We start from the raw sequence: 17,048 nt of genomic DNA, 5'->3' as shown, positions 1-17,048 counted from the left end.
GCATTGGACACATAACTTCAAACATATTTTTTTCCAAATCTATTTATCCTAGAGCAATAAAATTTGACAATTTAATCCAAAATGTAATAAAGTTTTCAAATCTATAATGAAAAGAACCGACTTTACAAATGTGCATTATAAGGCGCACACCTCTAAATCACTCCGCATACGATGTAATGTGGATGAGTTCAGTAAAAAGCGAAATCTTTTTGAGGTATTTTGGGCCTTTCTGTGGACTTGTAAGGAAAAAGAGAAGCATGTTATAGCTTAGATAAAAGTTTGAGACCTATAAACGAACTTGGATCCCATAAAAGTTGCATAATCCAATTTTTGAAAAAAGTAGGCCCTCGGATTGAGAAAATGACCAGAAACGGGTTTTCAGGGTAAAAACTGGTCGAAAATGGTCATGGTGCTGTTTAAACGCCCATATCATGAAATCTAATCGGAAGACTACCCGTACATTGAAACATATATTAAATTTTCATTGATTTGCAATCGATTGGTGGTATATTTATGTTCAATTTGTTGCCGAAAAGGTCTAAAATCGGGCAAAGAAGAGACGTGTTTTCACGTGTATTTCAATGGGACGCGCTATTGGTGGTGTGCGCCCGTATGGGTTGATCTGTATGCAGAAAGCGAGTGCAACGTAATTTCAATTAGAGCAATTAATAAACAGTACAAGGCTCCAGAAGCTTAAATATCTGCATGTTTGTCATAATATTAATTACACGGGTTGTTGTACTTCTTACCTAAACGTGCATGGCTGAAATTGTAATTAATATTCCATTATGAATCCAGAAAAAAATAAGTTTTCCGGAGCACACAATCCAATGTAACTTCAACTTTTAATGCCGTAAATATGAAATATCACATGATCAGATGTCACGTGGTACATGTCAGCTCTGTGCCAAAAGCGATGTTTAGGCTGTTTTCCCAGTCGCAATCATGACGAAATGAAAATTGTGTTCGGCCACCCATGGCCGTACGCAATAAACTAATAAACGATGTGCACTAGTCTATGAATCAAGCCTTTGGAGTAATTCGCCCCTGTGTAATTAGAGTTTGACACATAAAATATGACTTCCAATTTTAGTGCCGTGGGTTGCATGTACTGAAGTTTTTAGATGTATTTTTCATCTTTTTTGGTGATTGTACATGCAATGCAGCATATGGTGCTTTTCATAAGGAACACAGGATTAGTTTGATGAACAATTTAGAGTGAGTATATGTGTACTTTACTGACAAATCGATGCATTCAAACTGAGCTGCCTCTTCTGTGCAAACTTAAAATAGGGCAGCGTCAATTACGAAAATGTCATACCGATAAATGACACGTCTGTTTTGCCCGGTTTTTTTAAGTTTGCGTTGCGAACTAATTTGTACTAGGCCTTCATTAGTTAATAGGGACAGGCATAAAAATTTCAAATTAATTCTAATAACATGAATTGTTGTTTATTGGAAGAGAGAACTTCTCAGAAACAATTTGACACCAAAACCAATCTTCTACTGTATTGCTAACTTTTTGCTAAGTGAAGTTATGATGAAATTACTGTCGGAACATTGGCATTTTCTCTGATAAGACGTACCATAGGAGTGCATGGGGGGATTTTTTGTTGTAATTGTGATTTTATCTAATTTTTGTTGAATATTATGTATGTTATCATTTCCAACACATCTGTGAAATTTTGTATGAAAATTCAATTTTTAAGGTGGTAAAAATGTGATTTTTGTGCTAATTTTGGTCAAATTTTGCCATTTTTCGGCCATTTTGGGCCCATCAAAAATCATCTTTTTAAATATTTCTTTGGACAAAAGCTGATGTGTAGAATAAGTTGAGCATTCACAGATGACATACATCGGTGACACAGGTTTCTAAAGTGAGCATTTTACTAGATATACTAATGCAAACTTGCCAAAATAAAATCCTGGAGGCACAGGCTACGGGAGTACCTACAACTCAAACGTTCGAAATTTGTAGTTACTACAACTAATGTATGAGTATATTCGCACTGCGTACAGACAAGCTGTACTTATTTTTTACTCTGGAACCTAGAGTAGATCAGTGTATTTTTGAAGTACAGTCATATCAACAGTACCGGGATGATCCCCTGCTCTTTTCGAATAGCCTGTGACGTTCTTTAAGGGGGGTACTACACCCCTGGCCAATTTTATGCCTATTTGTGCATTTTTCTCAAAAATTATAGCACATTGGTGACAAGTAAGATATGTATATTATAGGGGCAAGGACTACAACTACTGTACTGAAAACAAATAGTTATTGATTTATTGATCAAATATCGGTTTTCCCTCATTTTTGACTGTAACTCCACAACTGTTGTCTGTGCTGAAAATAAAATTTCCAGTGCAGTAGTCGTAGTCCTTGCCCCTATAATATAGGCCCTACATATCTTACTTGTCCCCAATGCGCTATAATTTTTGAGAAAAATGCAAAAATAGGCACAAAATTGGGCAGGGGTGTAGTACAAGGGTGATTTAAAGCGGGCGACGGGCGCCATTTGGCCCCCAGAAACTATGCAAGGGCGCTCGTGACAAGGCAAAATAATATTGACGGGCGACATCCATAGTTATCGGCAGCTTTCCGATCGTGCACGAGTTGGACTCAGGAAAAGATTTCATTCATGGCATTACATGTACCCCCGAAGATTTTCGTTAAACTATCGACTATTTCCGGTGGGGATGACGTCATGAACATGAACCATGACCCCATTAAATACAGAAAAAACTATGGAAATTGATTGCCAAGTTTTCGCCAAGTTTTGCACCTTTTTCTAACCACGTTTCAGACCAAAACTGACACGGAAATGAGAAAATTTATCATAGCGACTGGTGATGGAATATCACAGCGAAAATGCACTTTAACGTTTTATTTGAGCAATTTTGGTGAGGTGCAGCAACAACTTTACTTCAGAAATATAATTTATGAATGAAGGGATTACAAGTTACAACCATCTTGAAACCTAGCGGTGAGACTTTTGAATATCCTCCCGCATATATATCGTATATATGTGGGGGGATTGTGTCGTACCTACCAGCTAACTAACCATCAGGAAATATTTAGATGAGGACACTTGTCATCATATTGTAAGGGCTCTTGTTCTATCACGCCTTGACTACGGAAATTCATTGCTTGCAGGCATCACATGCGCAATTTGACAAACTTTAGTGTATTCAGAATAAAGCTGTGCACCTGATTTGAGGAGTTAAGGGGGTACTACACCTCTGGCCAAGTTGGAGCCTATTTTTGAATTATAGTGCATTTGTAAGTAAGATTTTTCTTTATTTTTGCATTTGTGTCAGCCCTCACTGTGGTTTCCATCTTTCTGTCACAGCTGTAATCTGCATCAGAAAACAGAAATAAAACAAATGGGCTAGTCATAATACATGTTCATTTGTATATCCATCAATACAAATAAAATAAATCTAGGATTAGGCCTGAAAAATAGACCCGACCCTAGACTTTTTTTAAACAATTTTTTGCAAAAAAATTAGAAAAAAAAGATCTAAGGCCTTTGTTATGCAATTTACAGCTTAAAATGTGTGTAAATAAATGCAGATGGACATACCTAATTTGTTTATGTTATGCCAATCAAATATTTTTTTAGGCCTTAGTTCAGTAATTATCAAGTGCTTGTTTCTTAATTAATTAATTTTTGTACTTTTTGTATACTTTTGCAAATTGGGGGGGGGGGGCTGCTAATAATGAGAAGAATACAATAAGATGATTTTTATCCATATTCCCCAATTTTGAAATTTGAGGCCTACATTAGCGGCCATTTTGGAAATATGCAAATTAGCATTTTTTCCCTGGCTGTTTTTTTTTGCCCTTTTGAATATGTTGTTCAGGAGGGTGTTTAGAGTTCATGTTACAAACTGTACAAACCCCATAAAACTGCATGTGCAAACTGTTTCTATCCATAATTATGGAAACATTGCCCAAATTTTTACATACCGGTACTAGGTTTATAACTAATTGTAAGTTTTTGTCATAGCATTCCTTTATTGCAGAAATAATTGCTATTTTACTCAAGGTTGAATTTTGGCAGTCAGAACCTCTGTCAAACTGAGTTTGCATTTAGGTACATCACATTTATGCAGGGACTGCCTTTTGAGGAGAGCGAGAGCAATCGCTCTCTACTGCTCTCCTTATAGGAGAGTGTTTTTTGCTCTCCTTAGTTGACCATTCTCCCCTTACATTCTGTTTTGGTTATGGACTATACAGCTCTCCTTTAAGGCTCCAGTAGAGCTATTTAATGCTCTCCTGCAAATTGCAAAAGACAGTCCCTGATTTATGTGAAAATATGAAAATTATACTTGAGTGAAATGGTAATCCTGATCGAAATAATCAACATTTAAGCTGCTATTAAAATTTTGCTTTATTGTGAAACATGGGCCTACAAATAATGAATAATTTGGCAGACTTTGAAATGTGGCAGACACATGGCAGACCCAGCAATCAAACACACCTGTAGTATTGATTCACTACCTCACTGTATAATCACAATGTAATAGTAAACAAATGAAAACTTTTTGATCAAATCAAATATGTGCTGTCTAATTGTTTGCATTCAAAATTTATCAGTGTAAAACAACTGCAGAAGGTCAATACCATAACTGATTACTAACTGAGTATTTTGTTTTCTGTACATGTGTTGCATGTTGTTAATTTAATTATATAATCTAGGCACTCTTAATCTATTATACAGTATCTGGCTTGCACGACCGATTTATCAGTCCTCGGTTGAATTCAATTGTCTAATTTGTCTTTGCCCTGAGATTAAGTTTACACGTCAATGTACAGATCAAAGTTCAGATTATCAATCTTTGATAATTTGTCTGTCAAGTGGTATTGTGTGTCAAGAGTTTATTTTGTTTCTCAATCAGTGTACCAGTCTTGCGCAATGGATGGGTGGCAAGGGGGAAAACAATGTCACAGAGAGCAAAAATTAGGATGTTTGCCATAGACATGTATAAATTGCCAGCTCATAATCATTTTGGCAGCATGGATGTGAGGGAAGGTTCATTCATAACTGAAGGGGAATGCCCCTGTTTTGTCCACCCTGTTTTATGCCACTGAGCTCAATTCTTATAAAGATATTGAAATGTCCCTTTTAAGTTAATCCTTTATTTAGATATGATGTATGTTTCATGGTGTTTTTCTTTGTCTTTCAGATTTTATCTTCCTAAAGGCAGCCCTTTGACCAACAATGTACTTGTATTTTGAAAATGAATCTTAACTTTTGTGATACAGTTAAATGAAAAAATGTTCTTGCATGCACACACCACCCACATACCCCGGAAGAGCACTCATATAATTGGTCTGTATGCATGCGTGACCAAAAAAACAAGGAAAAGGGGTGTTTTTTTTTTTTTAGGCAAAGGCGAGTTCTGAGAGTGGCGCACTTAGGGTCTAAAAACACTGATTTTCAAGAATAAGGGTAGTTTTCTGAAACTGAACAACTTGTTTAGGGTACCTTTTCAAATTTTTGGTAAATTACGAGTCCGAAAAGGGTACATTTTTTCATTTTTACTGGCCAAAAAACTCATTAAGGGTAAATTCTATATTAAATTACCTTATTAAGGGGCTAAATTTGCTGATAGGGTAAAACTCGTTTAGGGGGTGTTTGAAAAAAATTTGGTCACGCATGCGTACAATGTCATATTTGAGTGATCCCCCCGGGCACATACCATGCGCACAAACCCCCCACACATACCATGCCCATAAACCCACACCTCCGTAATGCAAACAACACACCTCCACCCACTTACATGTATTCGCCAAGGTACTGGATCAATGAACATGGATATGAGTTTCTATGATTAACCAGGGATGTTGACCCATTTTACACAAATTATACACACATGTTTTGGGATTTTAACATACCGGTAGCTACCAGGAATGATTTTGAGGACATACTCTCAAATTCATTTTTAGGCTGTTTGCAGTCGGTTGCATATGTTGGCTAAATGGTGACGGTCCTCCACTGTTGGAAAGTAAAGTTTCAAATTGTCATCCTCGTTTACCGGCAAACAGCTATGCACCTCACACACACTTTTAAATTTACTCAACTCATTGAAATTCTCTTGTTTGTTTTTGTATTGCATAGACAAGATGTACTCAAGTGGAATGGCTGGGGCTACAGAGACTCAAAATTTATACTGGACCCAAAGGGAGATGTGTTCTTTGAAGGCTCCAGGTAAGATCAGCAAACACCGGAATAAATATTCAGTAGCTGTTCAGGGTGTAATTTATTATCAGAATACATGTATAGTAATTTCATTGCAACAAAGTTTTATAAGATAGCACATGACATGCATGTATTTCTCTCTAGTTGCATAACAATTTGGGTAGATTGTGTAGCAAAATGCAATACGGTTCTGGCTATATATTATGCCACGAGGGCCTTTCAAATTTCTTACCCTTTGGCACTAATGGCCCTGGAAAGCTTTGGCTTAATTCACAGATTGCCAAATACAACCTATCACATTTATTGATTTCTTTTGCATTATATTATTATTTGACGAAAATTAATGTTCCATACATTTTTCTAGATACAATATATCCGGTGGTTTACCACACTTTAAAGCCTGGATGGAGACCATTGCTGGACTCAACACAGACAGTGTGAACAAACCACAGGTAAGTGTGTATTGTATCTAAATGGAGATGAAGGAAGTTATCGTCTTCATCACATTCATGATACATGTACCGGTACCGTATTCATTCCAATAAGTGGCCAGGGCGCTTTACAAAGTCATTTTGGGTGGGTGCTTATTTTTTACCTGGTTTACCTAATTTTTTCGTAAGGGCCGTTTATTAATGACAAATTTACCTACGTTATAATATGGTCCTGAGACGTTCTAGTAGCTTTTCTGATGCAGTAATTGTATTGCAACTTGACACAGGACTGCAAATCCTCAAGCTATTTCACTGTATCAATGTCTATCAGTCATTTCAACATTAATGGTACTCTTTAGCCAATTGAAAATACCCTGGGTGGGCGCTTATTGGGGTATGGGCGCTTATTGGAACGAATACGGTACTTGTGGTAAGGTTGCCCACCAGTATCATGTTATGACAGCAATAGTCAGCATCAGCTTTGAGAAAGTTGATTTGGGGAAAAAATGAGTAGATTTTTAGACCGCATGAAGGAGGCTTGATATAAGATGTACATAGGCCCAGACTTGTAGTGTGAGCACTTTTATGAGTATCAGTACTTGGTTAATTGTGAGTATGAGTATTTGGTTGTGAGTACAAGTATGGGCACTGTGACATGGGTACGAGACTACGAGTACAGCACAATGGCAAATCATGAGTATGAGAACTTTGTCATGAGCATGATGAGTACAAGTACTTTGGCATGAGGGTGAGTACTACTCTATGTACATGCTTTTACCTACAATGGTCTGATTTTGTCATGCTATTTTCACCTTCATAAGGCCATCTTGATTTAATAGATTGTCTCAAAGCCATTCCCAAGTTTATAACCTAATGCGAAATGCATTTTTTATTGATTTTTTTTACTTTACTTTTTTTTATGTGTCGGACGAGCTAGACCACCTTTTATATCTCAATGAGGTTTCACTATGATCAAGATGAGGACTTTTATTGAGATTAAGATTTAGGCTATTTTATTTGTTTTATGAGATTTATGTGTGTTGGATTTGAAAAACAAGAACCCATAAAACAGTCACAAAAAAAGAATTTTTTCCAGTGGGAATATGGCGCAAAAAGCGGGTGATTTTATTAATGCGGGGGCTTTGAAACAAATTATTAAATTAAGATGGCCTAGTTGAATGACACATATATAGGCCTTGTGAGATTGGTGCAGTGAACACAAATCAACAACATTTTAAAACCTGTTGAAGTTCCTGTATCGCTTGTTATTTGTTTGTTTGCTGCTATTATTTTCATTCAAGATAATGTTCTACTAATGATTATATTTACAGCGTGAGTTACAGTCAGAAGACCTACCACCTAGTATAAGAAATGAAGGTTTCCTGGATGATTTGCAGAAGACTGGTATCTCATTCTCATTAGATGGACAGGATAGACTATTCAGAGCTCATGGTAAGCATGCATAGAAGTAGATGGAGGAGAATATTTACTTCCCTGCCATTTTGGAAATGGCAAAAAGTTTGGGGTATTTATGTTTGCTGGCATGCATTCAGAACTGATCACTGTCAAACACACAAGAGGTTTACTTGAAGCTATCATAACATATTCCATGGCAATTGAATACACCATGGGTTCTCTTGTAGCACACCAAAGATTTTGCAGAGGAATGACACAGAAGACCAGGTAGACTAACACATAGAGAGATCTGTGTGTTAAGTTTATAAAAATTCTGCAAATTCTAGAATAAAGGTAATGTTTTTTAGCTGCAGTATGATATCAATCTATCGAATCATATAATGTTACTTTTAGAAAATTATGGCATCCTGAGATTATTATGAGATGATAGATGCGTGACAGAGGTTAAAAACAATACCTTTATTCTCATTTATTATCACTTTATTTCAAATATTGTTAACATTAATAAAAAGTTACATAAAGGTTAATCATTTAAATTATTATTTATTATTGTAATGTTGTTATACTGTTATCAAGTCACTTTCGCTTCATCTGTTTTTTGTAGGTCATACACTACATGATATCTTCACACTCCGAGAAGGTAGATTTGAACGCATTCCAGACATCGTCATTTGGCCAGGTGAGTATTGTTGGATTATCAATGTGTAAGCTACCAGTGGAAGCATAAGAATGACTTGAAGATACAGATATACAGATACAGATGTTGTCTTGTTTTTTAGTTTGTTCAAATAAGACCTGTCCTCACAAAATGAGATGAAAGTCCCCAGGGAAGAAAAGGAGATATGAACATTTCATAAAACATTGGAAAACAAACGAAGTCTTCATTGAAATATTGAATTTTGGAGACCAAGTGAGCAAGCAACCCTGACAAGATCACTTTGAAGCTTATTATCCAGAGAATAGGAATCTGGACATATAACTCAATTTTCCTCAAACTATATTTTGACTATGTGTGAGATTTTACTACCTTGGCGTGAGAGTGTGACAAAGTGCTCAAATGCATGAAAATATATGAGACTCACACAGAATGCATGAGAGTTGACAGCCAGTTGCACTTCATTCTCCAGATTTCATCACTTAATTATTGTATCTATTGCAAATCTAGGTTGAATTGTTTAAATGTTTTGGTGTTCTTTCTTTCAGCATGCCATGACTGTGTTGTAAAGATAGTAGACCTAGCAGGCAAACATAATGTGTGCATCATACCATTTGGAGGTAAGTAACACAGATCATGTCAACGTCATCTCAAAAAGGTGAACAAAATCAAGGACCATCCCCATATACATCCAACCTAGCGATGCCTGTACCATTAAGATATTTTAGCTGAATTTATTCACAAGTTACCTGTTATGGACAATGGACATGAAGCAAAGACAGATTAAATGCACTGGCTAAAATGAATGCAGGAAAACTCCACCATAACCAATATGTATCATCATAGTATCTTATGGAATAGTCCTAATGGTATGGACACCAGTTTGAATTTTTGTTTGAAAGTAATTGATAAAAAAGGCATGTCCTTTTCTTGACTTTTTGAAATAGAGAAAAGTGACTTATCGTGTGGGTAACATTATAATATAATTGGGTTTCAACTTCTGCATCACACAACATCATGATAGCCAGTGAAAAAGAAATTCCACTGATCATCAAGGATGATCATGGATGCCTAATTTGTTTATAAATTAATAATCTTCTGCTCTTCCCCAGCTGATTCTTAGCTCAGATGGCAGAGCATTGGACCAGTAAACCAAAGTTCAAATCCTGGATGATCAGTAGAATTCTTTTCACTGGTTATCATTCATATTTTGTAGCGCAGAAGTTTAAATCCAATTGTATTGTTTGAAACAGGTTAGGAAATGCTACCATTTCATTAAAAGGATATGCTCATATTATTTGCTGCAGACCCATATTCTCCCCCCACTTTTTGTCTTCATGTTGTACTGGCTACCCATATTATATATCCTTAACATTGCTGTAAGTAGAAAACCATTTTTATGGATGAAGGTTGCACAGAAACGGTGATTGACATTAGGGACCATCGCATATCATTTATTGCACATCCTGCCTCTTTATTATCCTAAACATGATGTTTATTAAGAACAAACAAAACATTTGTATTTGCAGTGGCGGAGCCAGGGGGGAAAATTCCCCCCAGTCAGAACTCTTACCCCCCTCCCCCCTTTTCCCCCCAAGTAAAACTCAAAATTACAAAATTGCCACTTTTGCAGCAATTTTGTGCAAAATTTGTTGATTCCCCGAAATTCACTTTGGCTCCCCAATCTCCCCCCTCCCCGAAAAAATTCCTGGTGCAGCCACTGTGTATTTGTATTTTGTTTGCAATCAATTCTTGTGCATTTGTGCATTTCAGGTGGAACCAATGTAACAAAAGCTGTGGAATGTCCTTTGGATGAAAAACGTATGATTGTATCATTAGATATGACACAGATGGTAAGTACATTCTGTAAAAACTCGAAACTCGATAGTTAGCATAATTATGTGCTTATACTATATCGAGCACTTTTGAAAACATGAAATTGTACCAAAGTCCAGCACTTTACCAACTGAGCTAATGGGGTTGAGACACACATTTCCAGGTTAACCTGTTCGCATATATACTATGTGTATCAATGATTTACTCAAATTCCTTTACACTTTTGTGGATGGGGCTTTTCATGTTTTCATGTTTTAAAAGCGCTCGATAGTAAGCACATATGCTAACTATCAAGTTTTTACGATATGAACCCCTGGATGGTGGTTTCTCATTCTGGTGGATAAGGTCCTAAATGTAATTGATTCCCCTTTCCTCTGGTACATTTATAATTTGGTTGAAGAACATGAGACACCTTTAGAGTGTGGGGGACTATAAGCCTAACTTTGATCAGGCAGTGTCTGAAGTCTTGGTTAGCTTGAGCAAGTTTATTTCAGCAAAATGCAACAGGTAGCAAAGTGTGGGGTACCATTAAAGGGGTGTAATAGACAGGGTTCGATTTACTTTGAGAGATGTGCGTAACAATTTTTAGTGAAAACCTTATTTAGGTGATGTTCTTATAATATAAGCATATGTTTACATTGTAAAAAATTGCTATAGAAACTGAAATTTGTGTAGCAGGTTACCCAAAATGGGGAGCATTTTGCTCCATGACACAAGTTAAATTGAACCCTGGTAATAGACCTTTTCAAAGCGATTCATTCCAATTAAACCCGAAGCATGTAATAATTTCCCCGATCACACATAAAAAGTACCTCTTCAGCATCATGTACAGTGCAAAGTTCCAATGTGTAATAGGCATCATAACCATGATGAACTTTCGCACGGTCAATTATGGACGAGAGAGGTACTTAAAGGGAGTCTCTCGGCAATCATAACATTATGCCTTATATGTTAGAAAAATAATTATCAGACACGAATCACATGGTTTTATTTAAAAAGAAACTCATATTGACCATAAAAACGAATAAAAACAGTCGGCTCTCAACACACAATATACCTGCGCCGAAATTGTCTAAGTGCAATGAAGTAATGGTTATTTGTGCTCAATTGTTGTCAGCCTTTATTGTATTACTGGGACGTCATTGCACTCAACAATTTTGGCACCCGGGAATGTTGAATATCACGTGTTGAGAGACGGATGTTTTTCTTCGTTTTTATGGTCACTATGAGTTTGTTTTAAATAAAACCATGTGATTCATGCTTGATAATTATTTTCCTTACATAGCATAATGTTGTGATTTTCGGAGACTTCCTTTAATGCCAAGGATACTCAATGCAGAATTAAGTGTGTGGTGGTATGTCTTGTGTAAGAGACTGACTTGTGGAAGAGGTGATGCATATTTTATCGGTCTGTAAAAAAATCAAACTGATGAAAAATGATGAGCATTTGATCATTTCTTTCCATTAGTGTCATATTGTGAAAAACCAAGTAGTTGAGGTGTTAGCTCAGTATACTAGTAAAATATTTAAACTGATGACCGCATGTTCACATTGGTTAAATAAGCTGTATTTTCGTGCAAAAGCATACCGTGATTGGATTCATGACATTTCTTATCCGCCAATTTGACCCCCTAGCTTACTGAATAAATACCGCTCACTGAGGAGTTTTTAGCCTGATGTGATTGTATGTGATTGGTTGCTCAAAGTCCAATTTCTGATGATTTCCGAATATGGCTTTTGAAAAGGTCTGTGGTAGCTGATAAATTTAAATAATTGTAGCATAATGGCCACCATTTAAGGGATTCAAATACTAATCTAAGTAATGTTACTTTCTGCCTGCAAAGTCACTGATTGTGTCAAATGTAGTATATCATGTGTTCAAATTCTGCTGGTGTGCAGCTCATGTAACATATATTTTACATTCCTATATCACAGAAAAAGATCTTATGGGTGGACCAGAAAAACCTGACAGCCTGCATCGAATCTGGCATCATCGGTCAAGATTTAGAGACGGAGGTATGTTGATGGTGTTATTTTGAGCAGGATACTTGATCAAATTGAATTTTTTTTATGAAAAAGAACAAAAAACTATCACTGCTTGACAAAAACCTTTTGTTTATAAATTAGAGAACAATAATTATTACTGTATGCTTCCTGAAGTTTGTAACATCAATTTGAAAGTAATGTAGTGTTCCCCTAAAAGTCTCATGAAACATTAGGCTATATATTCCAGTTGAAATACATACACCCCTGTGGGAGACATGACCTTGATCTCCCATGCAACCTAGAGAGCAATGATGTCAAGCTCATCATAATGGGTTTAAGGGGGTATTACACCCCTGCCCAATTATAGGGGCAAGGACTACAACTACTGCACTGGAAATTTTATTTCAGCACAGACAACAGTTGTGGAGTTACAGTCAAAAATGAGGGAAAACCAATATTTAATCAATAAATCAATAACTACTTACTTTGAGTTGCTGAATTTTCAGTACAGATGTTGTAGTCCTTGCCCCTATAATATACATATCTTACTTGTCGCCAATATGCTATAATTTTTGAGAAAAATGTAAAAATAGGCACAAAATTGGCCAGGGGTGTAGTACCCCCTTAATTATTATTGATGTTAATGACAAAAGCCTACCTAATTCAACTAAGACATCAAATTATGTATCTAGATTTTGTTTGGTCACTTGTCTTGAGTAACATCACTTGTCTTGAGTAACATCACTTGTCATGAGAAACATGGTCTAATGTTTACAGAATTGGTTCTTTATAATCTTCTAATTCTGTCTATTTCTGTCAGGCTTTCATTGGATTTCAGGCATTTGTAGAATATTATTATGGTGTAATCAGTACCAATGTTTTTTGTTGGTTTTGTTGTTTTTAAACAAGAGGTATAGCAAATGATTTCATTGCTGGACTTAATGCTTTCACATTTTTTTCTATACAGCTTGCCGAGCATGGTCTGTGCACAGGTCATGAGCCAGATTCAATGGAGTTCTCATCATTAGGAGGCTGGGTGGCCACCAGAGCATCTGGAATGAAGAAGAATGTCTATGGCAATATTGAAGACTTAGTAAGGACACTAAAATTGATAATTAAGATTTTACTAACATTAAATTGCTGACCAAGAAATGAATAGTTCAAATGCAAAAACTGATAAATGTTTCTCATTTGAGATTTTGACAAATATAACTAGTCGAATATAAAGAAAATAATGTTCTTCCAGGGATGTAAGTTTTCCGTTTTTTTACAGATTTTCGGATTTTCCCCGGGGGATTTAATTTTTTTTTTTTACATTTCCGTAAATGGATTATGATATTTCATCATAAAAATACCCTCATAGCCTATTCCCCTATCCCTAGCGTTCGCTAAAAAGATAGTTCTCTGATCAAGCGTTCGGGTTACTCGCTTAGCTAGCACCATTTCAGGGTTTTTTTCAACAGCTACTTAAATCCCTGAAGAACATATGTTTTACTTTTGATCATATTTTCAAAAAAATGTGCCTCTAAGCAGTTTTGAAGTAGGGTATCAATTTAAAGTGAGTGATATAGAGCACATGTTGGTGACCTTATCTAATAAATCTTAGGATTCTTGACTGCAGGTCAAAAGAATGTCCAATTAATGTTTTTATTTTGACACATCATTTTAAATCCTGTTGATGGGTAATATTTTTGTTTTAATAGCATAACCGAGCCATAGGATCTATGTTATAAGCAAACATAATAATCGTTATGAAGGCTCACTGAAAACTATAAATTTTGATAAATTTGATTGTCCTACAAAGTAAGCTGACATTGTACTTATAATTATTTTTGTCTTGTATTTCAGTTGGTGCATGTGAAGATGGTGACTCCAAAAGGTGTGCTAGAAAAGAACTGCCACGTCCCTCGTATGTCCACCGGTCCAGACTTGCATCATTTCATCATGGGATCAGAAGGTAAGCAATCTAGAGAACAACTTCATGAAACCTTTCCCATCTTGTTTGTTACTCTAACCCTAATACTTGTTAACCACCATTTAATTACCCGGTTGTATATTTTGCCTGGCTGCCCCTTGATTGTGAAAGTCTAGTAAAGCTAGTCTAGTAACACTAACACACTAAAAGTTTTCAAAGTTAGTGTACATGTTTTCACATCCCTCAAGATCAAAGCTACTGATATATCAACCTATTACTGTGAGTGTAATGTAGCCTCTTTTGACAGGGCTCGACTTTTACACACGCCCGCACGCCAATGGCATGTAATTTTGCTGTCGGTGTGTAACTTTCTAAAAGTACACGCTAGGTTGGCGTGTGACATTTTGACACTCGTAGGTAAGTCAAGGTCTAGGCCTAAATAACAAACTTCATTTTACTTCAAATTAATTATGTAGCCTGCATTTGCAAAACAGCATTTGCCTTAGCATTTACAGCAATGGGGAATTCCCTTGCTTGCTGAATTCAATCAAATACGGGAATCCCCTCTCGCTTGAAAATTAACAATAACGATACCCCATACTGTGCACATGCCCAGTGCTGCCCCTCTTATAAAATTTCTGTTGGGCGTTACACACCCAACTGGCTAGTACCAAAAAAGTTAAGGTCGAGCCTTGCTCTTTGATGCTCTAAACTGTTTGGTTACTGTTTTTAGAGATCAAGTCTAGTACCTCCTCAAATAAACATTTACTCTGATTTTCATCTTTTCTTACAATAGGAACCATTGGTGTGATAACTGAGGTAACATTAAGAATCCGCCCTCTTCCTCCGGTGAAACGATATGGCTCAGTTGTGTTCCCCAACTTTGATGAAGGTGTCGCATTCATGAGAGAAGTTGCCAGACAGGTATGTACTAGCTAGTACACAAGTGCTTTGTATAATATGTGTGCACTTGTAATGTATAATCCTATACATCTCAGGACCCAAACGTACCGATGGTTTACCTAGGACAGGGCCGTCGCAAGCAGGGGATATTGGGAGGCCTTCTTTTTGAGAAATTTTGAATATTTTTCTTTATAACTTTATTCCAACCTTTGCTACGGCTCTATCCTAGGACCTATACCCTATGTGTAAAGACCTTACCCTTGTCTTCAGACAGTACTTGTTAAGAACATACAACTGTAATCAAAGATTTTTAGACCTGTGTCATACATTTGGTGATTAATAGCTGAAAGCATAATCTTTAATTACCACCAGAACTAAAAATATTCCTCTTTCAAAATATGAGTGTACTCTTGGAAATACCTGATTGTTCATATACTTCCACCAAAATTGATGAACTTTTCTGAATGCTTAGTGGTAAACTTGGGTAAGGAAGAAAAGTTTGATCCATTTTGTGTAGATAAATAAATACCAACTCTAAATTTTGTTTCCATTTCGTATACAGAGATGTGCTCCTGCTTCAATCAGACTTATGGACAATGAGCAGTTCAAATTTGGTAAGTTGACAAAATAACGAACAGCAACCTTTGAAAGAGCAGTGACACAGGCTTTTACAATTCACATTGGATGAAACTTTCATCCTTGGAAAAAAGAATGTCTACTGAAGATTATAATGACAGTGGAGAGTATCCATGTATCCGATATTGGTGCTGACGACATCCAAAAGGAAACTGGTTGAAAGCTTCCTCTCTCTGTAGGCAATCAAATGTTGTGAGAATAAGAATCCTAAAACATAAAAACAGGAGTATATATCTTGCTAAAACCAGTGTTGAATTACCAATTTTTGTGACCATTTGGAATACCATAGTCCATTAGCACTTTCAGTAGGGATGACCATGAACCATCAACTTGATTAGAACACTCCCATAGACATGCAGGGAGCTCAACTGTGCACTGCTTGCACAGACATTTCTAAATTGAGCTCATTCTTTTATTTTTCATAATTTTTCTGTAAAAATTGGGGATGTTAATGCCAATTATGTTTTGTAACTATCTTGCAAATTACAGCAACATAACTTATTTCATTTTCCTGTAAGTGTGAGTCAAAATTGGTCCATCGCCACAGTGCGCTTAATTGCCAGTGGCTGAGTTCAGCACTGCTCAAGAATGGCACAAAATATTCATGTCAATAAGATCAGGTGAACAACGTGGCCTACTGAGCTGTAATTTGGCAGAGTTGCCAGTAATACCTCTATCATACCCTCTGTAAAAAGGTTAAAAAATTGAACAAGTAGATCTCGAGTTACAAATTAAATCACCAGCTTCCCTTTGGAATTTCCATACTCCTTTCGAATCATGCTAAGAAGACACCTTTCTGAACATAAATGTGAAGTTTCGTGCTCCCAATTGCTATTTTTGGACCTTGTCATTTCATTTCGTTCCAATGACCGGTCAGAATGGGAAACTTTGAAAAATTCATAATTCGAAAAGTTTTTGACCGATTTTGACCATTTAACCACCAAAATACTTCTATTGATGAGTTCTATCCAGAAAATGATCTTTTGTAGCAATAGGGGTAACATGAAATTTTGATGGTTATCCCTACTTTCAGTATGATGGCTCTTTTGATTTTGGTTAATTCC

At 36.3% G+C, this 17,048-nt stretch overlaps 1 protein-coding gene across 3 annotated transcripts in view; it reads left to right on the top strand.

Annotated features, from left to right (window-relative positions):
• Nucleotides 1-17,048, top strand: part of LOC140143121 (alkyldihydroxyacetonephosphate synthase, peroxisomal-like) — a 114,783-nt gene that overhangs the window by 11,663 nt on the left and 86,072 nt on the right. For all 3 annotated transcript variants that reach the window (XM_072165174.1, XM_072165173.1, XM_072165172.1), the window contains 11 exons: nt 6,126-6,215; nt 6,571-6,658; nt 7,969-8,089; nt 8,658-8,732; nt 9,257-9,328; nt 10,482-10,561; nt 12,480-12,560; nt 13,498-13,623; nt 14,379-14,487; nt 15,242-15,369; nt 15,911-15,962. In XM_072165174.1, coding sequence (XP_072021275.1) covers nt 6,126-6,215; nt 6,571-6,658; nt 7,969-8,089; nt 8,658-8,732; nt 9,257-9,328; nt 10,482-10,561; nt 12,480-12,560; nt 13,498-13,623; nt 14,379-14,487; nt 15,242-15,369; nt 15,911-15,962 — 1,022 coding nt within the window. The remainder of the gene's footprint in view (nt 1-6,125; nt 6,216-6,570; nt 6,659-7,968; nt 8,090-8,657; nt 8,733-9,256; nt 9,329-10,481; nt 10,562-12,479; nt 12,561-13,497; nt 13,624-14,378; nt 14,488-15,241; nt 15,370-15,910; nt 15,963-17,048) is intronic.

This window comes from Amphiura filiformis, chromosome 20, assembly GCF_039555335.1.
Source record: "Amphiura filiformis chromosome 20, Afil_fr2py, whole genome shotgun sequence".
In the NCBI taxonomy this organism is placed as follows: domain Eukaryota; kingdom Metazoa; phylum Echinodermata; class Ophiuroidea; order Amphilepidida; family Amphiuridae; genus Amphiura; species Amphiura filiformis.
Note: the sequence above shows the minus strand (reverse complement) of the source record. Positions and strands in the feature narration are given on the sequence as shown.